Below are 25,108 nucleotides of genomic sequence, written 5' to 3'. Positions count from 1 at the left end.
AAACTTGAGAAGAGACAAAGCTTATTTATGTCTCTTGTTATGTCGACAAACAAGAGTAGAGTAAATTCAACTTCGAGGAGACTCCAACGGGAAGAGCGCAAGAGAAAGCAGGCGAAGACGCAGCGAAGAACAATTATAAAAAGAGCAGGAAAGGGCACTTCGAGAAAAGAGGCAAAGAAGTAGCGAGAAACAAAGAGAAAAGGAGCGAGCAAGGGCGTGAGAAAACAGGCAAAGAAGTAGCGAGGAACAACGAGAAAAAGTGCAAGAAACTACACGACGAGAAAGAGGCAAAGAACAAGCCAGGAGCAAAGTGAAAGAAATCATGAAAGGGCCCGAGAAAATAGGCAGACGAGAAGCGGAGAACAACGAGAAGGAGAGCAAGCAAGGGCACGACAAAACATGCAACGAAGCCCGAGCCAAGAACAACGGGAAAGAGAAAATGAACATGATAAATTCAGTGTATGGTGACAGAAAACAGGTACGGTAGGTTATGATTTACAACACAGGTTTACAGTATTACATTAACAGTATAAGCTTATATTATGATAAGTTTGTTATGAAAAAACACTTGAATGCTGCATTTAAACCCACACTCCAAACCTACCCTATCCCACGGCACATACCTATGGAGCCCCTATATGGGAGTACCAATCCCGGAACAGCCCTTCACCTTGAATAAACTTGTTAGCTTGTTGCAGATGTATATAGAATGTTATAGCCAAGCCACAGAATCTGTCAAGATTTTACTGATGCTGCTAGACAGAAAGAACTAGAAAATGTGGTGCCTGTCTCTGTTGCAGATAAAGTGATGGATAAGGGTACAATGCTAAATGAAGCACTACAAATTTTATTACAGTTCTCGTTCCTTAGAAATTAGGCATAACCATGAGTTCATTAGCCCTATTGCAATAGGTCTATAAGAATACGTTTACGGGTCAATAAGTTTCGCCGTATAGCTCAGCTTTATAATTAATATGTGTAAAGTGGTAAATTTCAAATCGAACATTATTGGGTTGCCGCCGTAACATGCTATTAAGTAAATTAGAGTTAGAACTCACTTTATTCTTCAGTCAGGAAGCAGGAGGACATTACTTGAAAACTTTCCCCGGCAATTTCCTCAATAATCATAATTAAATATACAAGAAACTCTCTACAATGAAGTTTTATTTCGGTCTACTTTTTTTAAATAAAATTCCTTTACTTAGATCATGAGTCGTTGAAATCCTCCATTTTGGGGTCAAAGTGCTCGGCATTTACATGAATGTTGATCCTTCAATTTATGATAGATTATGAAAGTTTTGGAGAATAAAATCAAATTCATGCAAATTTTACAGTTTTATTTCCGTTATTACAGTGCATAATAAAGCGCACAAGAGAGGAGGGGAGCTTAAATTTTTTGTTTTTATGTTTCTGCAGCTTTGGAAATGATTGTGTAGTAAAGGGTTATTTTTAATTGAAACTGCTACTAAGCAACCAATGTGAAATCAAAAGCCATAATAATCGCATTTAATTTTTCATGGTATGTTCGTGGATATTTCACAAGATATTTAGCTTGGATTAACAAGTAAGAGCACCTTTATTTAGCTTATGTACAAGTACAGACGTTAGTGATGTTCTGACCTTTAGTTTGTCTTTTCAAAACAACTTATTGAAGTGTTGATAATTAAGTTATCAAGATGTTTGCCTTCATTCTGAAGGAAAACCTGCTACAAACGAGCATGCGGTTGGCTACGTACAGTTGGGAGCTCGGCTTTTCAGAAGGCTTGGCTAAATCTCTATATTAAGAGAAACAGTCACTAATCACACATAATCTTGGCAACGTATTTCTACATTTTTATTGCTATTGCGGTGTTTCAATTTTACATTCAATTTTACATTTGATTCAAAGTAGCCTTAGAATAACTCTAGTGTCCTTTAACTACAACATATTTCATCAAATGCCATATCATTAAATAAAAATAAATCTTAAAGTCATATATCTTAATTTCGCGCTTTTCTTTTACCTTTGGAATTCTCAATCTCTTCATTGAGCTTAGCCTTTTTCTTCAAAATTCTTATGTTGATGGAAACATCCCAAATTAATATTTTTTGTTCCCTTTTTAAATACAATTTACCAATTTTTCATTCTTTGTGACACATTACCCTTACCAAACCAGTTGTAAAATTAATACAAAAGTAAACCAACTTATCAAAATTAGAGAAGGTTTTAGGACTGTGCTTATGATATTACTATTGCAATAGCAACTTTTGAGGAAAAACGTTAATGAAACATATTTAACATAATACATTTCATTCAAGTCTATTCTCAACTGTGCTTCATCAGAACGTCGCGTAGGAGCTAAAGAAGGAACTAAAATGTCCTTGTGAACAGAGATGCACGCTCAAATCAACGCAATTGACATTCAATTAATTAAGAATTATTTTACGAACTTTCTAATATAATCACTAATGGGTTCCTTTTCGTTCAATGATCAAAATCTACGCAGTGTATTACGGTGGAGTTGATATGACAGCTATTAGATTTCCTGCAGCCTATGAATTTGATTGGTCAATTTAAACAGAACCCATCAGTCGTAACGAAAGTCCTGGAGTCACGAATGAAGGTGAGCTATGCATCGCTGTGCAAGAAAGATCTGGAATATATTTTACAGCAAAAAGTCAGTCCGAAATTATTTCAAAATAAATTTATATTTTCACATTCTTTCTGTGTAGTAATCAAGCTTGTCGCTTGAATTTCCAAACTGTATTTTTTCCAATGTCAGCTACATACACTGCACCATCTTGGTCTGAAGTGACGTCATGAGGTTGACCGAAACCCTGCAAAAGAATTCAATGAAATTGAAAAAAATATATATATTTGAGAGGAAACAAAGAAGGGTGTTTCTATGACATACAACCCTGGTCTCAGTGGTTTTCTTTCAGTCGCCCCTAGCAGCTCTAAAGTTTGAAAGAGAGAAAAAGTTCTAGGTGCATAGTGTTGCAATACGTCTTCAATCAAACTAGGATACAATCTTTTAACTCCTACACGTAACGACATTGAGTGATTCACAGAGACAAATTAAATCACATTTTAAAAAGCATCACATGTTACCAATGAAACTCATACAAAGTTGTGTTCACAAAGAGCTTACCAGGCGTGGCTTCCAGCGTTGTATCTCAGTACTGTCGTTTAACCTGAACGTGAAACCCAGCGCTTCAGAGGAAAAAGGACCGTTTACAACATGAAGCACTCCACCTTGCGAAAATAAACACAATATTACGTTATTTATTGAATGTTTGAGCTAAGAGATGACATAAGCAGCTAAAAAAACAAGGAGAACAATTGTATAATCACCTTGTTCAGGGTGGTAGTGAACAGCAAAAACCCGATCCCCAAACTCTTTGATTTCACCGAGAAAAGACCCGTTGACAGAATCAAACACCAACACTCGACTGTTTTCTCTGTCAGCGACAAAAAGATGTCTGTTCTTCTCGTCAAGTGACAGGCTGTGAGGTATCTGGAAAACATCTGGAATAAGGAAGGAAAAAGATTACTTTTGCTTCTGTTTCATCCGTAGCATTACAAGATCACCTTTTCAGATATAAAAGGAAACAAGGAAAAGCAACGAGAACTATTTGGTTCTGAAGGTCCATAGCAATACAATCGTTTTTTTTTATTGACAAACGAACTTGAATTTAATAAATAGAAATAGAATAGAAGGAAAGACACCAAATAAAAAACAGAACATCGCAAAAAAGAACACTTAAGTGGGATATAAGATCGATTTTCAGGCTGTCAACAAAACGATCACTGTCTAATTGACAGTAATAACAATTTCGCACTTGGGATCTCTCTGGAAAAGCACTTATAAATAAGTTTCTCAAACTCGTTAATAATTCATCAAGTTTGAACAAAGAAAATCATGACCGTGACGGTGTTTGGATATTTGATCTTAATTGGCATAGATTTTTGCGATTTATTTCTCCGTTTTCTCCTTAGTTTTAGTTTCGACTGAGAAGATATATCAAATACTTAAGACAGTGTTTGACCACATTTCCAAACACCTCGAAGTACGTCAAACATACTCCGCCACGCGTCGTTTTTTCAGCCCTCTTCTCGGTGTTTGGAAATGTGGTCAAACACGGTCTTTCGTGTTTGATATGTTACATCAAGTATTAACCTACCCCGTCCTTCGTTAGTGATCGTCAAAAGTACTTTTTTGCCATCTGGTGAAAACTTTACAACTCGACTATTGCAGTACCTAGATAAAGGGAAAAAGGGAAATCATAATGGATTAATACCAGCATCAAATCATAATGTATTAAATTCAAAGGTCATCTTGTAAGTTGAATCATTATGGCTCAAAAGGAAATGTAAGCATAATTCACTTCAAAGTCAAGAAAAGACTTGAAGTCGAAATGTTTAAGACTACTACTTCAGTTATTAATGATCTTCTGCATCCTCCATATTCTTACATTTTTTTTCATTTAAATATTTCATTAAAATTTACTTGAAATTATTCATGTGAACCTGCTTAAGGACGTACGCGCGAAAATTTTCCAGTCGATAGATTTTTTTAAAATTTTTACTGCAGTCAGATAATGAGTTACTTGCGTCAGAAATACAAAAAAAATAGCATGGTCTACAGGTGTTCATCGTTAAAAATATCGAAGGTGAGTCAACGGAGGCAAACGATCCTAGTCATATTTTGTAGAAGTTTTTGTGGGTCTGTTGCCTAAATGAGCCCAAATGTTACCAACGTTTTCACAAAACTTAACCCTTCAAGAGGCATTTGAAACCGTCGCACAGATAAACGAAGAGCTAAAAAGAACGGAATTCGATGGTGCATTTTGCAAAAAACTCAAACTTCTAGTCGATAGATTTTCTTCATTTTTTCGCCAAACGTAGAAAGTCGGTAGAGAAAATGATCCATCAAAAGTAAAATAGGGGTCACCGAACGTCCAAGATCGTCAAATCCAGGCAAAGCTATAGCAATGGCCATCTGCCCTATAACTGTTCATTTTATTACTGCATGATGTGGCGTGCGAATTTGCGTGCGCAGTAAGGACGCGCAGAAACAATTAGCGCGAACGTCCTTAATAGCCACATTGTTAATCTAGTGTTAATACGGTGTCCGTATAAACACTAAACAGGGCTTAACTTTTATCACATGATTTTATTCGACGAACTATTCGTGGAATGCTGTCTGATTTTAGCCAACTAGTTTGGCCTCGTTGCCCACATGTAAGTATCCGACTATGACATGTGCGATTTTGCAGGACAACAGCTAATCCTAAATGCAAAAGAAGACTTTTTTACCCATCAGAAACAAAGAAATTCCCATCTGAGTCGACAGCAACATCAGTAGGTTTACAGAAATGATTATCATCATCTCCTGGTAAAAACTGTGTTCCAAGTGTCAATGAAGCTTTTTTCTCTCCGGGTGGAAACTTGAAAACCTGCAGGAAGTATAATAAACAAACTGCTAAGAAATTGTAGATCGTTAATTAACAAAGAAAAACATTATTCAAAATAATCTGACAACAATGGTTTAAGTTATTCAGAAAAATGGTTTACATTCAGAAAATAAATTATGTCCATGCAAATTTCTAATCTAATGTGATTTCCTCTTTTTACCACCGTTTTGAGAACATGACTTGAGATTGGTCTCAGTAAAATCAATTCAAAACCATATTGTCCAGTTTTGGTCCACCTATCCACTCCACTAGTGGTAGAAGTACTTACCTGGTGCATGGCTACGTCCGTTAACCACGTGTTGCCCTCGTGATCGATCGTCAGTCCATGAGGCATAAAGAACCTGGATAAGAAGAAACACAGAATTCAAAAGAGGAAACGAATGAGTGTTAGCCTGCGTAGCAATTTAAGCGCAGCCAGATTGCGGAAAAGCTCTTCGTACGGAAACGCTTGCTACGCAGGCAAATGAGTGTGGAGCAAGGAGGAAGGGTGGGGAGGGAGCGAGCACCTGAGCAAAGCCCAAGGAAGATCTATTGAATGACTACAGACAGCCCCTGATGTTTCCCACGAACAATAATCCAGATCAGTGAAATTTGTCTTGATACTCAGATTAACTTGTCATCTAACTCTTATTCTCTTCACTCCTGTGTAGAGTACAGAGATCTTCAGTAGTGATGTTTGGCCATTTGACCCCAAGGATGTAGTATAGGCATCGGTTTACAAAGGCTTGAACTTTAATTGCGATGTTCTTTGTCACTCTTCAAGTTTCTGCTCCATACATCAAGATGGTCTTCACATTGGTATTAAAAATCCCAAGTTTGGTCTTCAGGAATAACTCCTTAGATCTTCACACAGGTCTGAGTAGAAGGAAAGCTGTTGTGGCTTTGCTATACCTCACTACTACATCCTACTCAGGTCCTCCATCAAAGGCTATCACGCTTCCCAGATAGGTAAAGGTAGAGACATCTTCTATGGCCTTGTTGTTTAGCTTGATTGGTCCTTCCTTTGTGCTGTTTATGCGAACTGCCTTGGTCTCGCTTCTTTTGATGGTAAGACCTGCTACTCCTGGAGTTGTGGCCAGCAACTGATTTTATCCTGTGAATGCTTGTGGTTGCGTGAAAGGGAGGTGATATCATAAGTAAAATCCAGATAGGTCAGATAGTGTAGTTGGGAGCAAAGGGTCCACTGGATTCCTGTCCTGTGGAGTCTTCAGTTATGGTCTTCGGTTATCCAGTCCACAATCAAAAGGAATACATCGGATGATAAGATGCAGCCCGGGCGAGCTTCAGCCTTCACGGAAAAGGGCAGTGTAGGTTCTCAGTTGTGTATCTGTTATAGCATGATTTCTGTATAATGGAGGTGAATTTCTGTGGTCTTCCATCGTGGTTGAGGTTCTTCCAGAGTAGCGTGTTCTTTTGTCAAAGGCCGTTTTTTACCATAACTGCAGAAATTCTCGCGCACTCGTTGGTTAATTTCATTATCATCAAACGGACAGGCACATGAATTTATGCAATGGTGTTATTGTAAAAAACAAATTGACGTCAGTTTTTCAAGCGTCTGTCCTGTTCTTGACAACGAATTTCGTCATAGCATTGCCAAAGTAGTCTACGGATCCACAGCAACTTTGACAATATCATGAGGAAATTCACGATCAATAAAAGGACAGAAACATAAAAAAACTGGCGTCAATTTGTTAATTCCAAGTCTATGAATGTAATATAGAGTGATGAGTTCCATTCCAGTGACTGCTCCGCAATAAGTTTAAGGGTTGGTTAGTTTTATGGTCAGTGCAAGACCTTCCTTTCTGAATCCCATTTGTTATTTCCTAAAGACCCCATTGAGTTCAGGATAATTCAGCTGAGGATTTTGCTTGGTGCTGATAGCATGGTTATTCCTCTGTAATTGTTACAGTTTGCTAAGTGTCTCTTTTTCGGGTTTTTCACGAGATGACCCTCATTAATTTCCAGTTGGGATCGGAATTCAGCATTCAATACACGTCCTTTTTCTATACCGAGGAAAGTTCGCCCCTATTTCCTTATGTCCACAAGCACAACACCAGCACATAGCACATGGATACTTACATATGTTCTCCCCAGCTGTCCATGACATCGCCCGTCTTTGGATCTAACTTGAGCACAGTCGGCTCCGGAATGGGGTCACTTTGACTCGAGAAAATATTGTGGTCATCAAAAGAACTACAACAAGAAAATACAATTTACCCTGTGTGAGTGAATTCACTTACTAACTGCAATGGCTATAGCTTTCCAATCTTCCGTAAAGTTTCTTCTTTTTCAAGTCTTGTGCTAGAATTTCGTCAACTTGACTAATTGAACTGGCTTTGTTTTGGAGTTCGTTAAGTTCTTTTGCTATCCAACATACTAGCAGGTCATAAGTACACCGTTCATTTTTTTACACGGTTTATTGATCAATAAAGTGTTTATGTATTCGACCCCCTTTCGAGTTCAAGTTCCACCTATATTTCCCCGAAGCTCGTGAATTCTGCATGTGAATTTGTACTGACCAGGATTAGTAAGGTGAAAATGCATCGGTAATAGCCTCATGGCTGCTGTTTATTGCTTTAGTTGTGAATGAAAGGGGAGGGGGAGACACTAGAACTTTTGTTTCTTGCTCTAGAAAGTGGGGAGTTTTTAGAGAGTAGGATGTACGGCACGTGCGAGGCAGTAAGCATAAATAGCGTAATTAGAACTTGTTCTTACTCTGCTTGCCATATTCTTGATGCACGATGAAATATGAACACATTTCCCTGTGAATCAGTGTCGACTGCAGTAACTTGACCAAGCCCCTGACTGCCTGGGTTGTTTCCCGGCCAACGATTATCTTCCTCAAGTAACAATGATGGTTTTCCTTCAATGCAATATGGCTTGCATGGTCCTAGAACAAACAGACAGCTTGATAAATTACACAGTCTCGGCGCTCTGCTATCAAGTTTCTATCGATGGATCTCCTTGCTTCGTGTGACAAACTGTACACAACACAATACTCATAGAAGGAAAAAAACACAAGAAAAGATCTGAAAGCTATCGACAAGAAAACAAGCTTCTTGGGCTGGACACGCCGCAACATGGCGCGCAATTGTAAGTTACACCGTGCATCCATCCTGGAAATTATGGACAGCAATATTTCACCCACTGCCATTTTATTGCGTGCAATGATGGACGCAATTTGGCACCATGCGTCTGGGAATTCACCCCACTTCTATAAAAGAAGGTGCAATCTGGAATGCTAAGAGAGAAAATATAAGACGGAAAATCCACAGGTGTAATGAGGGGAGAGTAACCCATTATAAAAATTCTCCTATATGAAATGTTGTCTTATTCTAAGCTCTTCAGGAGGAACTGGATGCTGCATCACAAGGTATCTCGATTATCTATCTCTGCCCCAAGCTGGTCAATGAGATAAACGGTAGCAGTTACTTTCAAATTGCGTCAAAAGTTGATCCTACTTAACTTTCATCAAGTAAGTTTTTCTCATTCAATCCTCAGACCAAAAAGCCATTCTCGATATACCCTTTATCTTTATTTGTTTCAGTGTTGTCTCATTCGCAGCCCTTGTTTGGGGCGGTCATACGCGTCAAACAACGGCTGTAGATTCCAACACAGACATTCTTTTGGCTCGTCACGCATTCTTTCATGAGGAGGAAAGATAGCGTGATGAACCCAAAGAGCATCCGTGGCTTTTCAAAGTGAGGCCTGGAGCTTATTTTGATGCTAATCCATTCCATTTAACAATGAAATGTAGCAGCTCTTGTAAGCTTTTAATTCTATTTGTAGTCATAATCTGGCAGCTGGTATCGTTTCTGTTGTTTGTTGTATTGTAGGCAGGGTATCGAGCCATTCATGTGAGACCTTACGAGAGCTGCTACCTGACCCTTGTTAGTACTTAGTACCATCCTTTGCATTCTCTTTCCGAAGAATTCTCTTACTTCCATCCTCACTACTGTTAGTAAAAGGATATTCCCCGTTATCCCCAGCATCTCATGATCATAAGCCCTAACAGAACCGTTGACAATGCTCGTGGCATTAAGAGAGGGTTGTGGGTGAAATGTGATGGGCTCACAACATGGATAAGGTCTATTCACGTTCAAAGCCATATAAAACGCAAGCCATTAAGGAAAACAAGGTTATTCAGAGACAACTTCTTGTGACGAAACACAAAGCCACTGGCTAGTCAGTGAAAAACAAGTAACGAGTATAAAGCTGATAAAAGTAGCTTTATTCTTTCATGGTGCACCCTTTTAATTTAATTTACATTTTACTGAATGTTTGGTAACAAGCAGTTCGTTAGTTTAAGTGGGTTTTAACCATTCACTTAATTCAGAAAAATACAATAAACAATAAATAAGCAAACAAAGCACTTTATGTAAGTGCTGAAAAATACAATGTTGACGAAATTTTGAGCGAATTTCTGCCAGTGCTATATTTAATTTTGTGTTATTTTGAAGAACGTACGCTTTTAAAATAGTCATGACTTATTTGAAAATAACTCGTTAAGTGTCGTTCCTTCCAGTTCTGCCCACACTCCGACAGATCGCGCCTTTCAATGCCGAGCACTTTCATCTGAGCTTGCCTGCGATCAAAGATGAACAAAACGAAACAGTCAGTGCTCTGTGAAGTGATGAAGCAAGATCACGAGTTTCTCATTCAGGAAGATGAAAGTGACAGCAAAGAAAGGCACGCATTAAAGAACATCGCGAAAGAAATACTCTTATACAGAAGTTAACATGCAGACAGAGTTTTGCCTGCTGAGTTTCCCATCTGGTAATAGCAAACTGAAGTACGTTACATGACAAGAGAAAGGAAAGTCTTGGCTAATGCCCATGGAGTTTTCTGAATTACATAAATTACTGGAATTATGACTTTAAAACTCCCTTTAAAACTCAGAAACAGAACTTCAACTCGCTGATAGAGACTTCACCCAAACAACTAACAACTTGATACTGTTTGGACAAAATTGTAGACTTTAAGACTCCACACTAGTTTTACCAAACATTTCTTTCCAATGTTATTTCCAAATTTCAGTGTAGGGGATTGGAGGAGACAGCAAAAATTCAAGATCTTTTGCCTAACATACGAAAATTGCTGATACATGAAACAAATGTCCTTTAGTTCATGATCTTCTTAACAAAGCTAGAAAATAAACTGACATTGTGACAAAAAGGTAGATCTCAATATGTCACAATTTCCAGTCGTGAACTTTTCGCAAAGAAAGGCTGGATGTGATTGGGTTGTGCCAGTTTCAAGAAGAATTGGAGAACTGTGATGAATGTTGCTTAGATTAATTAGCCAAGACAACCAACAAAGAAGCAAGCTCACCATCCTCAAGGTTTCTTTTCATCTCCATTTTTTGTCCACTGCCCGGTAAAGGCACATCAGAGTCCATGGGGAAATCTAGTTTATCTTCATACAGAACATCGCAAGAGTCCTCAACGCTTTTCCCGAGTTCACCCTCTCTTGGATCATACCAGTACATCATGTAAAAATTACACATCTCATCCTTCATTGTCGCTCTGAAAAAGTATAAGTGCTACTAGAATCATAATGGTGTCAGCGTTCTGCTAACAAAAATCCTTTTTTAAATCAAATTTGAAAATTTAGCTAATGATGGAAAATATTTGACTGAAACTTTTAAAGATAACATTTCTATGAAGTCTGTGCTGTTGTGGACTCTTCCACAGCAAAATAAGTTGAAGTAATAATGATGTTTTGAAGTTCCATATCCGATATGGAGACCATGAATGAAATTTGAATAAAAAAACCAAATCCACTCTTGGTTGTTATTGTTAATGGTACCACTGGCGGCCTAGACTACGAGTAGTCCCTCTTTCGCTTAGTCCGTCGTACGTGACGCGAAAGAAAACCGCGAGAAAAAATGGCCGCGCGAGAGGAGGGACTACCGCCTAAGCCCAAGAGTTTGAATTATGCGTTGGTCTCACAACGCAAAAATATGATTGGCTTATGTTAGGAGCGTTGACAACGTGTTGTCAACATTCGAGATACCTGTGACGTCTTGCAAGAATGTTTTGGAACCGGAGCAAATCGAAGCGGTACCAGAGCAAATCGAAGCGTTGGATTCGAGCTTCGCAAGCCGTGATGTTCTTGCGAATCTGCCAACGGGCTTTGGAAAGATTTAAATTTATCCAGTGTTTTGTTTGGCAAAGCTTTCTGCCTCCAACTCGACTGCGAGCGTGTTAGTGCTTTCGCCGCTCAGCAGCATCGTCTAAGTCAGCGACTATAAATTCACTGAGCTTGGCCTTTTTCTGCCGTCCATTTGAAAGATTGAACCGGGCTCTTACTTGAAACCGAACATTCACCTGAAATTTTCCGCTGCTATCGGCAAACATTTCACCGCAGTTGGATGATCTCCTATGTATAATGTGTAATGTATAATGTATAATGTAAATAAATTCTCGGTTGAAACTCTTGAAATTTTCGCAATAACTTTTAGACGCAGCGAAAATCGTTACAAGAGGCCTCTTTCGCCGTCTTCTTTTTAAAACTTCTTTGGCACTTTCGCTGAACGAACACTGAACGAAGATATACTTCTCACGGCATATGTTTTTGCCTGGCTACTTGAAGAGTAGAATAGAGCAATTTTATTCAGATCTCCTGGGGCTATTGATAACAGGCGATAATAAGAGGACGTCAAGATGAGAAATCCTACACCGAAAAATCACTCGGCCGTGAAAGGGCAAACTCTTGGGCTTAGGAGGTAGTCCCTCCTTTCGCGCGCTCATAACCCCCAGGATTTCGCGCGGCCATTTTTTTCTCACGAATTTCTTTCGCGTCACGCACGACGGACTAAGCGAAAAAGAGACTACTCGTAATCTACTGGCGGCCAGCCCAGACGTTGAATACGATTAATACGTGACATTAGACTGTTGGCGATTGCATCACAATTTTAGTCGTTTATAAGACAATGTATGAGTGCTTCGAAAATTGCACTCAATGCTACGTAAAGAGAATAACTTCAATAAAAGTAGCTTACCTCATGTTTCTATTGCGTTATCGTGATGTCTCTGTGTTCCTGGAGGCGGTTTAGAGCCATTTAGGCGAGTTATTCAATTAATTTCTACGCGTAGCATTTAGAGCAATTTTCGAGGCATTCTCACACATTGTCTTATAAACGGCTAAAATTGTAACGCAATCGCCAACACACTAATGTCACGTATTAATCGTATTCAACGTCTGGGCCGCCTGTGATGGTACACAGTGGGAGCCTAATAAACAATGTATCATCTTGTCCCTGTACAGGACAAGGGAATGCAACTAAATGCTTACATACCCGATATATGTTATTCTTTCTCTCTTCATTGAATCATAGGTGCATCGGGCAGCCTGTGAATAATAACGATGTTTTCTCATCAACAGTTGTGATGATGACAAATACTGAGGAGAGTAACCAGTCACACTAGCCAGACTAACCAGTTGAGCAAAAAAATCCAAAGACACTTCAAAACAATAATAAGCATAAAAAAAGAATCACAGAAGAGAGAAAATAATCAAATGTGGTAAATGTGCTCAACAGTCGTCATTTGGTGTTTGTTTAGCAATGCCAATATTGTCCAATTTGTATGGCAATATGGTCTACAACAATACACTTATGGTACATTTGTCAGTAATACATTGTAAATCACATGACATTTAGGCATTAGCATAAACTAGCCTAGTGTTACTTGGCCTGCATGATCTAGTCTAGTGTGACCTAGCCTAGCGTCACCCATTTCAGTGAGACCAACATGACAAAGCAATTTTCTTTTCTGTGTGGACTAACCTAGGGTGACCTGAACTGGAATATTGTACCTACTATAGTTCTAAGAAGCTTGTGTGACCCAGTCTAGCGTGACAGGATATACTTATTATGCAATGTTGCGTGACATAACCTCGTGAGACAAAACAGTTAAGAAAGGGGAAAAAATTCTGCAATTCTTACCATAGAATCCCCACTTTTTATCGTGACATCTTTTTCTATTGGGTAAAATGCCTGGAAACAAAATGAAGATGAAAGTAACTGATGTGCAAACTTTGTAGTGCACCTGTCTATACATGTATACTGTTAGAAAAACCTCAGGAAACTGTTAATCTGAAGGATGTTTGAACAAATGCAACCTTAGAATTTGTTTCTTTGTTTTGCTTTTCTGGCTTAGTTCATATTTTACTCAATGATGTCCTTCCTTTCTGGCAGGGCTATGATATGTTTAATCAACCAACACCCATGCACAATCTTGAAAAACATCTACCACTGTTCATGTTTTTTGTATAATCATGAAATCATCTTGGAGCAATTTAGTATCATTTTCCTTGCTTCACTTCATAAAATAAACAAACATTCCAATTTGCCCATATGGCCTTGCGCAAAACTAAAAGGATGAAAATGATATTCGTCTGTATGAAAATGAAGTTAAAGTAACAACAAGACTAGTTATCTTGCCTGAGGTCGCAGTGGATCACCCTTTCCTATTAGTGTCCATTGTTTGTCACGTATTCTGTAGCCACTGATAACACTCCCTAAAACAGCATCACAAAACATTTTGCTTGAGTGGTGAATTTTCATCTACTAAGAGGCAGTGTCCTGGCTGATTATCGAAAATAATCTTTCCTAATTTCCAGATTATATTGACAAACATCACCAAATATACAACTAAATTGGATAAAAAGTTTCTACAGAGAAAAACAGAATAAGTATTTTGGGAAGAAGTACTGGATTATAAGGATGGAAGTGGAATACTGTTCATCAAATTTGATTTTGTGACACAAGGACAAGAAATTTTTAATTCCTAAGTCATTATTTCTTTTCTTTTAGTTGATAAGTTTTTCCTTCTACATCTTCCAGTTTTGGCAGTTTTTCTTCCTATTGCAAAATAATAAAGTATTTTGATCACAGAGAAGTAATTTTCTCACTCCATATATTAAATACTGCTACACCTGCAATACCAGTGGCCCTGGGTGTTGCAAAAATTATAGATAAATTTATATTTCAGTGAATACAGAATATTGAAAGGTCTTACCTATGGAATGTGCATGGACTCTAAAGGCAAATGGATGTAACTCAGGTCCATCTCGGTAATGGCAGCCAGTGTCCAAATGCCATGCTGAATGAAGAAAGAAAAATGATGTGAGCTTTAAGTAGGAAAATGTTTTTTTGGACAGTTCTTTAAATTTAGTATTGTGATTGTCTAAGACATAAAAGAAATATTTTAAAGAATTTAATAAAAGAATATTTAAAACTTCCAAAATGATGAAGTATAAATGAATGAAAGTTCTTGCATGAAAGTGTATAACTTGCCAAATGTTCTTTTTCAATATAAAGTCTTTATACTGGTAATACAAGTCAGCAAATGGTGAACTGGCTAACTGACAGACAGACAGACAGACATGAAGAAAGAGAACTATCTTAATTCCCATAAAGTACACGTAGTACTATTAAAACTTACAACATGTACACCATTGAACTGTTACAAAAGTAGAAAGAGCTTTGTGTTGATCGGTGAATGTTCTGTTAGTTTAGCTAAAAACAGAGCTTATGTGAGACATATTCTTTTGTTTACAATAATTCAGTTTTGTCTGTCATTTGTGAAGTAGAGGTCTTGGTTGAACATAAATTTTGACCATGTTACATTTATATTAAATGATATCCATTAACCTTTCTCGTGTTCTGGAATTTCTCCCCCAGATGCTAAAAGAAATATCGCTGCCAAACGACTAGGTCTGTGATAGATGAGAGAAAAAGAAATACAACTTTTATATAGTAGGGTACGAGACAACAACAGAGAACAACACAAATATGCATGACCTCCTTTCATGAAACCACGGATAATAATCACAAATTGAGTAGATAATTATACAGTCAAATAAATGCACTGAGGGCTCACCAAAAGTTTAAATACAAGGAAAGAGCTTTTAATGGTGATTGGTGTAAGTAACAACCTCCTTCTCCACCACCTTCACACCAAACCCCTTTGAGCTACCTGGATTTGCCACTGGGATTAGCTAATTAACTGTCAGCCAATACATACATGTGCTTTTTACATATGTCAAATAGTTTGTCAATCCTTCACAAATTCTCAGTTCTTTCATTGTCTTAAATACAGAACTGCTGAATAAAAAAAAATGTTATACTAAAAAAAGATTTATAATATTAAAAACTAGATATCTTTATTGATTTAAAATTGTTATTAATAGTTTTAAAAAGAACTAAAAATTCACAGTTCAAATTGTGATAAATGGTTACCTTAATTTTAGAATATATAAAACGACTTGTTACTATATTATTTCAAAGGTGACACGTTTTAATGCTATTATTATAATTACTACTCAGGAATAAATGTGTTGAATGCTTTATTTTTTTAGAATTTTAAAAGTGACACTTAAGTGTTTGAACATCAGGCAAGTTATACACTAAAAACTTAATGATCAAACAACAGCCTCAAGTACCAGTAATCAAAACATTTGGCAAAAAGTAACCTTTTTAGTATTCTATTTTTTTACACTAAGTTTTAAGTGACATTTATGTTTAATGATTAGAAGTTAATAGCCTTGTTATCTAAAGTTTTAACCTTGTTTTTTGGGTGGGATTAGTGACCATCCAACAGCCAAGACCTTGATTGCTGCCAGGTATCTTGGCCTAATAGAAGGCAGTAAGGGAGTTCTAAGCTACCAGACAATTAATGATTTGATTTGACATGAAATTGCAGCTGGTTATTCAGAGTATCAAAAGCAATGTTAGGATATTGGCAAGAGGTGGAGGAGAGGGATAAGAGGGGAAAACAGAGAATGTTTGGGAAAAGGGAATTAAGAGACTGGAGGAGAGGGAAAGAGAAGGTCAGGGAAAGGAAGAGAGGGGAAGAAGGGAGAAGGGCCAGGGAAGTGGAGTGGACAGGTGGGTGATAAAGGCTGGAGAGAAAAGATGGAAAAATGAGCATTTATAATAAAACAATATATTACCTACACTGTAGAAGAAATTAACCGCTGAAGATACTAATTATTTAAGTCGGGTTTTTTTCAGAAAAACTATTACTAATCTTTTTCATTAACATTTTATTTGTCATGTTTAATTCAGTTTAGTTTAGTTTATTTCGATAATTTGTTCAGATTGCTCAGATCCCTAAAATTATTCGGTAAACATATTTATTTTTTTTAACTCAAAAGTGTACTCATGAGTCTTTTAAACATTTTAGCACTAACAATGCAAGTGATAATTAAACATATTAGAACATGTCTGTACAAAACTTACGGTACTGATGTAGTGAGCAAGTCCACTCCAGAGTAATCTTTCAGGGTAGGATTGGCTGTGAGGAGTTTAAAAAAAACTGACTGTTTAAGGGATACATACATATGTAGAGGATATTACACAGCGGCACTGACTGCTGTTTGAAAAAAAACTGTGAAAAAGTGGAAATTGACATCATCAATATCCTCGCTGTTCAGGATATGGAATATATGCCACTCAGTTCCTGGATGTAGTTTTTTTATGAATTCTACAAGTGGTGTATTTTCCAGTAATAATAAACAACATGCATACTGAGGAGACACACGGCTCTTCCATTTCCTGGAACACAATTAGTAAGACATACTGCCAACCAAGAGGTGCCTGACATGGACAACCATGGTGCGGCGTTTTGAAGGTAAACTTAAAAAGTTAAGAAGATCTGTTGAAAAATGTTGCTGGATGCAAATTGGTCTCAAAATTAGTGGTCTTCAAATACTATCCCACCCTTTTGATTTTCTGGGGTGTTTCTGTGTGTACTGGATGAAAATGAGTTGCAGAACAGTTTTACCTTAAGTTTGTATATGTTCTCTGTATTTTGGAACAGTATTGTATCTTGTCTTTTATTTTCTTTGCATTACATCAACTGTGAGTGATACCGGTACTTATACAGAACAACCCATTTTCTGGCATCCAGTTTCCTCTGCAACCATTGTTAACCGCGCGGCCATGGGCCGAGCGCGGTTCATGGTTTACCCGTGGTTTTTTTTTCGATTTGTAGGCGACCAGACCCAAGCTTTCACTTGGCCAAATTTTGAATCACGCAACCTGTGATGTTTACTCGCCAAAAGCTGTTGAAACATTAATAAATCTCATCTCCAATACTGACTTTCGCGGGAAAAAAATTAAAAACCCAGCGTTCGTTCGTCAAAAATTATATTTTTTCAGCAGAAATTTCGCTCAGAACATATACATATTTATATTCGTTTGAATCATCGATGAAATGACCTTTTCCGGATATTTTTTCCTTCAGGGTCAACAAAAACCTCTGATTACAAAATCACACCGAACCCACACGTTGCAAAAAAATCTCTTCAAAACCCTGATTTCGAAGCGATATATCACTTAAGCGTTAATAGCTACCACACATTGGCAGGCAGTAAATCTATTCCTTAACAATCCAGCTTTATCGTGTTAAAATTTCAGCGAAATTGAACAAAACCAGAATTAATTAGAATTTTTTTGTGACCTCACTCCCCAGACTTGACCTAACAAAGGAAGCCACGGTCGCCTATAGCAACCGAAAAACACGAACATAACAAAGCCGACGTTTTGGCCAAAAAACTCCAGAATTATTGCCTGAGAGCTTAAACTTGAATGGGAACATCTTTTTCGAACTTTTTTCAACTGATTTAGACGAAAGACTGGCCTCGGCAGGCTACAAGAAAGACCAAGAGAAAAAACAGAACAAGACAGCAGAACAAACCGATAATATTTCATCGCGTGGCACGAAAACAAAAATACAGCTTACTTCTGGATAAATTCAGCCTTAGAAGCCAGCAACTGGTCCCAAATTACTTTCTGTATCCTTACAAATGTCCTGATTTCCATCTCCGAAAGATTTTGCCTCAATTTTGAGCAAATAAACATTTCGCCGCGGCGACCGCCATTACGGTGGCTTGCATACTAAATTAGCTAACTTAACAAAATTCTCCCAAGGGGGGGATATAACAAATTTGGTGAGAATCAAAAGTAACGCCAATTTTCTGTCACATTTTCAATCTGTGGTCACTGGAGTGACCAAAATCGATACATTGGTCGGGATAGGGTTTTTTTTTATATGACTTGTGTGACTACTTTGCTAGCCCTTTACTCATGGAAAACACCAATTAAATTTAATCATGACTTTTAAGAAAGAAAGCTGTTGTTAATAGTGTTATTATTGTGTCGTTCATATCGTTCATGCCCATACATATCCCGAAGAAAGTTCTAAATTAACACCATTACGTCATCGGAGTTTTGTCAACGGCTACCACTGATGATGTAATAATACAGTTTGTGTTGATCAAGTGATGTGATGTCTACAGTAAGAAAAGAATCATCAATGACTGCTTTGGAATGTGCACTGCGTTTCGACGGTAGTGTTAAGCGAACCGTTTCATTTTTAAAGCGCGGTTATAAGATCTAACAGATCTTCTTGTTTAATGATCAACAAGGCCATGTGACAAGGCTCTATTGAAGGCAATACATGTAAGCCTGCCAACTTACCTACAAAATTATCCACTTTTCCATAATGAACTTGAAGTACAAGATAATTCACACCAGATTTACCACCCACTTCAAAGGCAACATCTAAAAACCAAAAAGCAAAATAATGTAAAGGTTGTCCAAAGGAAAAATAATGATTACTCTATGACATGAAAGAGTGAAGATTATCATAATAGCATATGTGTTTGCATGCCAATTAATACAATAAAATTAATGTCCCATCATAAGCCCTTGGGAGAGCTTATAACTGAGGGAGCCTATATCCAGGAGGGGGGCGAGGCTTACATTTGACAAGGTAAAACCTATTGGCAGTTAGCTGAAGGAGCTGACTATAATACACTGTACTTTGGTTAGTGATATAATGTAAGAAATTCTATGTAATTAAACACTCCACTGACAAATTCATTCAGTTTACCTATTTCTGTTTAAAGTGCAACATTCTACCAGAACATTAGTAAGTTAATATGGAAAAGTTGGATGGCAGAGGGCATATATCAGAGAAGGGGGTTCTTAACCAGAATTTTCTTTTTGTTAGCAGACTGGTGAGTCTACAACTAGAGGGCCTTGGAATTCTACAGTGTTATATGTTTTGTCTTGAAATCCCAGACTTTTTTATGTCTCTAGTTTTAGACAAGAGAATTCAAGTAACCTCTACTACATCCCTGCATCCCCACCCCAAATTTCTCACATTAAACGAGGCATTGCCATGGAGATGATGACAATAATTACATGTCCTACTTACCAGGAGGTAACTTCAACTTTGGAGCATTTCTTCCCCACGCATACAATATCTTCTCTCCATATCCACGGCACACGCCTGATCCCATGTCCCCACAATTCCTGCAGACAGCAAATTCATTAATACGTATAAAGCAAGTATCACCAATTGAAATCCTTGAACTTTTCTTGTGCACCTGCCAATGTACAGATACATGTAAAATCCTCACCACAGTGCCAGAGCTTCACCCAGTTTTTTATTTAGCATAAAGCAGTTCACCAAATTACTACTCCCTCCTAGATGGTTACCACCAACCCACCCTAATCCACCAGCACACGCAATTTTTCAGGTAAAAGGAGTATCATTCCCAAGACCAGATACCAGCACAACACCGTAGCAATAATGGTACATGGTGGGGTAATTATTACCCCACTACATACTCTAAAGCCAAGAGGACTAGCTATTAGGAAGGGTCCTGAAGGAATGAGCTGGAGTTGTTTTTTTTTTTTTTGCATTATGTAGGAACCCTTCCCTTGTAGGCAGTGAACGTCCTACCCAGTCTATGGTGAATAGTTTATAATAACTTTTGCATGTTATATGTAGATCTCTGGAAAGTTTGTTTAAGTTTAATCCAGGCAATGTTTGTTTATGCTGGTTCCTCCTTTTCTCACCTTTAATCCTAATCATCAAGAAAATGTTGTTTGTCGTGGTTTTCACGTATTTCCCTTATTGCATGCTTCTCCTCTGTTGTTAATGTAGCGAGTAGGTCATAGTGAAATAAACTTACTTTACATTAAACAAATATTGCTGGTGCGTTTGCTACACATTATACGCCATGAATTTAAACTAGAATTTTATTCTAGATTATATTCACTACATAAAATCAATTAATAAATCAACTTCTCATTAGCTGCCATAAATAGACATTGTTAAGCCGAACATAATATTATCATTGTATACATACCAAAATTTCCCATTGTTAGCCAAAGCCACTTCTGCTGGAGCTGGGCATCCAAACAATAACATATGATGTGCTGTATGCATTTCGGCATGAGGTTCAAATCCAGCTGTTGAGAATGATAAAAATTTCCGATGGCTGAAATGTTTTCAGGAAATTGCAAAACAAAAGCATTCAGAAGAATCAGGACTTTTTCCAATTTTGCTTTTTTTAGTTTCATTTGCAGTACTAACCTCATTTAAAACACTAACATTATGTACAACTGCAACAGTGCTTACAACACTAATACTACAGCGGAACCTCATTAATCTGGTCACCAACGGGCCACAAAATCTGGCCACATTAATGGGGTTGCCGTATTAACAGGGTGACCATATTAAAGCAAAAAAGGGTTTCTTTAATAAGAAAATGACTGACTGAGCTTTGTTTGGACCAGAACAAAGTGGCCGTAATAATGAGGTGGCTGTATTAACAGAGAGGCCATAAGGCAGGGTTCCACTGTAATTGCAGTACTAACATTACTTTTTTTTTAGCCAGTTTACAATTCTAACGTAAGTTACAATAGTAATGTTACTTACTTATTAACAATTATACCATATGACTAACAATAACATAACATTGCTTACAAAATATGCAAACATTACTTACAAGACTAATCAGGAGAAAAATATATAATGCAATTAAATATTAAAAAGCAAAATTATGTTCTAACTCTTAATTCTCAAAGGTTTTTTTTTATAAAGCTCTACTCCCTTAGTTGAAATACTTGAGTTTTTGGGAAGTGGAAAAAATACTTAAGGTTACAGTATACCTTCAGGGGTGTCTCGCGTGCAAGCGATGTAGCGCCTGCAGTTTAAGCTGTAGATACCTAAACCCCTATATCAAATTAAAGCTTATGGAGCTTGCTATCAAACTATACCAAGAATTATGAAAGAAAATGAATTGTCGAATTTTTCACGACCACTAAATGCGAGCGCCCGAATTACCTTTCGAAAGCTATAAGTCAAAGCGAATTTCGTTTTTCGCCAATTTAATTTTTTCCTCGGTTTTAGGGCCCAAAGCGCTTAAAAAACGTGTCTGCGTTTTGGCATATTTAATTGCAGTAATAGGTTACAGAACATTTTCGAAATAGGATTAAAAAAATGTGGAGTGATTGTACAAAAATCGCTCTCGAAGAAAAAGTATTGCGAAATTAACAATTCCCAGACACGCTTTTGTAGTTTATATGTTAAACTAGCCACTGTCCAAATTTAAGAGCAATTGAACAAATTCCCTTTGAGTTATAACTCTTTAAAGTGTCTGCTTCAAGTGAAAAAATTTATTCGAGAAAACAGCGCTAAGAAACATTTTCTGCTTCGCAAACAAACTCCGCCCACTTGCGTTGACTTGGGTTGGGTAGCCAAAAAGTGAAAAACTTGTGTCGACTTGCGTGCAAATTTGATCTCGACAAAAGTGAGTGCACGTCATCGCCTGGCCAAACGGAGTCGCAAGTAGACACAAGTTCAGAACTTGCGTCTACTTGCGACTCTGTTTGGCCAGGGCTTTATGACTCCGCCTACGATTTAGACTACGACTCCGTCACTAGTGAAAACCAGCCTTAAAAGAAAACAGATTAAGTTTACTTGAAGAGAAATCTTTGAAGTATCTGATTTCAGTCCCAAAAATATAGCGATATCCATTAGGTACTTCTGTGGTATCAATTGAAATTGATGACCTGGACATACATGTAATCTAGTATTGGGTATCCTGTGCAAAAAGCTTGTTCAACTGGGGAGGGGTGGGGGGCAGGGGGTCATTTTCCAAATATGTCAGGGTTTCTAGAGTATTGATAACCTCAGTAAATACATGTACCAAGTTTCAACGAAAAATAAATCCTCTACCAATATAGGCTTTCTTGTCACGCAGATCCACAGCTGTACAAAGGTATGAGTCATGCTGCAAGACAATATTATTCCAGATATTAAATTTTGGCTATTGATAGTGCACACTGTCATTACTTTTAGAATTTTGTGGTCCTTTTAGCAGCTTTGAAAAGAGGAGTTCCTCTGTAATATATAGATTTAGGCCAGCCTAAAAGCGTAGCTCCTGTAACCCAAATTAAGCCAACCCAAAAAAAGGTAGAATTTTGATTGGAGTTTTGTAACTTTGCGTTGAGGTTTTCTGTTTATTGTTTGACCTTCTGTTTTGAGTTTTAATAATCACTATATACACAAAGCAAAGCAGCAAAAAACATTTGTACAGAAGAAAAAGTTATAATGTGGTTAACTTTTAATCCTGGGTTTGCGTTAACCTGCTTCCGAACAATCCTGCCCTGTTTTCAACAAGTTCACCTGGGATGAGCCCGCGATCCAATCGAAAAACAGCACTTGGTCAGCGGTCAACTTTAAAAAAACACTCGACCTCGATGAGCTGTAAACTTGAGCCCGCGATATGGTCACGTGATAGTGGTCAGCGGATACCTTACTTTGACAGGTGTCAATTGATCGTAACTTGGATGTCCAATATCAAAGAGGTACACTGTAAACCAAGGCTGCATATCTCTGTCAACCTATTATTTGGAGTATGGCCGCCATGTTGCGCGACTCCGTCGTCGTCGTTGTCGTCGTCGTCGCCGTCGTGCGTACGCGCCCACGAGATATACCGCTAGCCATGATAACCATGAGAAAATCAACTCATGGGTTTCCTTTTCTTTCCTATATGAGTATGGGGCTCCGCTTGGAGCTCCGCTATTAATAAGTCACCAACACAGATTGATTTCTCATGTTTTCAAATTTAAAATTGAATTTTTACACACAAAATAAAGTTATTCTCTGCAATGTTAGAACTGTAAAACGTTTATACCTCCATGGTTAAATGAATTATCATGTGTGTTATGAATTCTTATGACCAATGCATTGCTTCTAAGTTAACTTTCCCTGGCAAGTCAAATTCAATTCAATTAGAACAAAGCCTTCCTGTATTGACATATGCAACCTGAATGAAAGACGTCCAATACACGCATCAGCGAGGATCGTTACGCCGACTTATTAATGTGGACCAGGGCATCCTTTGCCAAAAAAAAAATTAATTATGAACATTAAAGATTCAGCCAAAATTTCACAGACATTTTTAACACCATACATAAAAGTGCAAACTTACACGAATTAAACGTGCTTGCTTTTGAGTGAGCTGAATACTTTTTTTAATTCAAAGTTGCACGATAATTTTTAATTTCATTACAGTTGTGTTAACATAAATGTAAGCTTAACCTTTAAGCTTATATATTGTTTAATATTTGCTGGCTTTTATAAGTAGAAAATTTCTTCTGCAAACAAAAGAACTTCCCACGCGGGGGTTCATCTATTGCAGCTGGTTTGAAAAAAATCATGCATGTTAATTGACACAAGGATAATTGACAACTCGTTTTGGTTCGCTTATCTACATACTGTGGCTGACTGTTAAAAATACTGAATAAACAATTCGTTTTATTCTGTTAATGCTTTTGGGCGAAATGAAAAGAGAAATTGGTTTGCCACTGATCTAGACTTTGAATACGGCATCTATTTCACTTATTCGTACAATTATCTTTCGACAAATCAAGTTGTTGATCGCACGTACATGTAAAATTTCAAGACAAGAACACTCGGTTCACGCTTGACATCTCACTTAAAATTTGAATATCCCCTAGCCCCTTTGAGTTTTCCCACAAAAGGTAAGAGAATTTAGAAGAAGAAACGTGCTGGAAAGTCCGGAGTAATATTTCTAGAAGTGTAACAGGGCAAAGTATATGAAAAATAATTAGCCGCCCATCGAAACAAAGTGATAGAGAATAACTGAACCGTAGAATATGATCGTGAGGAAAGCACAAAACTAAGAAAGCTCATGTTACTTGGCGCAAGTCAAGTATAAAATTGGACATTTCACCCGAATATTTTCAAAGTGATTTAATGTTTGAGGATTTACTGCCTTCAGTCTCTACATGATTCTACCAAACACCTATACCAAAAGCTTTAAAACAGTTTACAAAGGACAATAATTAAGAAATGCTTGCCTACCTTCTCCGGATGAACGCCAGGCATTTTGAGATCTATAAAGTTTGATGGTTTAGCGTCTCTGCTTGGCTTTTCTTTAGTAAAAGATCTTTGATACAGTGAGTCGTAATAATTCCTCATTTGGTCCTCATAGTCTCCATATGAGTCATACGAGTTAGACTTCGCTATAAATGAAACGATAACCAGGAGAACGGCCGCCGATCTTCCGTTCATGATGAACTCACTTTGAACAGGTAGAAGAACACGGCCGTTCGATTCTGGTGCTAGCTGAGTTCCTTGAAAAAACCTTCAATTCGAGTTGCTGTTATATCTTGATAGTCCTGAACATATCTTCTCCTAATGTGAAAAGAGAAACAGAACAATTCTCTGTTTATTAATTTGTGATCAACGAAACGCCCGCCAAAATACCCCTTTCTTGGTTTGTTATTTATGCATGCAATCAATCGCGAGGTGGT

The 25,108-nt window shown here is 37.6% G+C and overlaps 1 protein-coding gene across 1 annotated transcript; it reads right to left on the bottom strand.

Moving 5' to 3' along the window:
- Positions 1-1,812: 1,812 nt before the first annotated feature.
- Positions 1,813-25,108, bottom strand: LOC110063140 (peptidyl-glycine alpha-amidating monooxygenase A-like). Its single transcript, XM_089295914.1, has 20 exons — positions 24,657-25,108; positions 22,503-22,557; positions 20,629-20,731; positions 19,689-19,786; positions 18,947-19,030; positions 16,706-16,760; positions 15,116-15,180; positions 14,481-14,564; positions 13,904-13,980; positions 13,406-13,456; positions 12,758-12,810; positions 10,789-10,982; positions 8,173-8,347; positions 7,537-7,650; positions 5,726-5,798; positions 5,300-5,439; positions 4,165-4,241; positions 3,335-3,508; positions 3,132-3,235; positions 1,813-2,817 (listed from the first exon to the last, which is right to left on the bottom strand). Exons 1-20 carry the CDS (start codon positions 24,864-24,866, stop codon positions 2,716-2,718), a joined length of 2,088 nt encoding a protein of 695 aa, XP_089152040.1. The 5' UTR covers positions 24,867-25,108; the 3' UTR covers positions 1,813-2,715.

This window comes from Orbicella faveolata, unplaced genomic scaffold (assembly GCF_042242905.1).
Source record: "Orbicella faveolata isolate gen_17 unplaced genomic scaffold, um_ofav_v1 contig_26, whole genome shotgun sequence".
Lineage (NCBI taxonomy): Eukaryota > Metazoa > Cnidaria > Anthozoa > Scleractinia > Merulinidae > Orbicella > Orbicella faveolata.
Note: the sequence above shows the minus strand (reverse complement) of the source record. Positions and strands in the feature narration are given on the sequence as shown.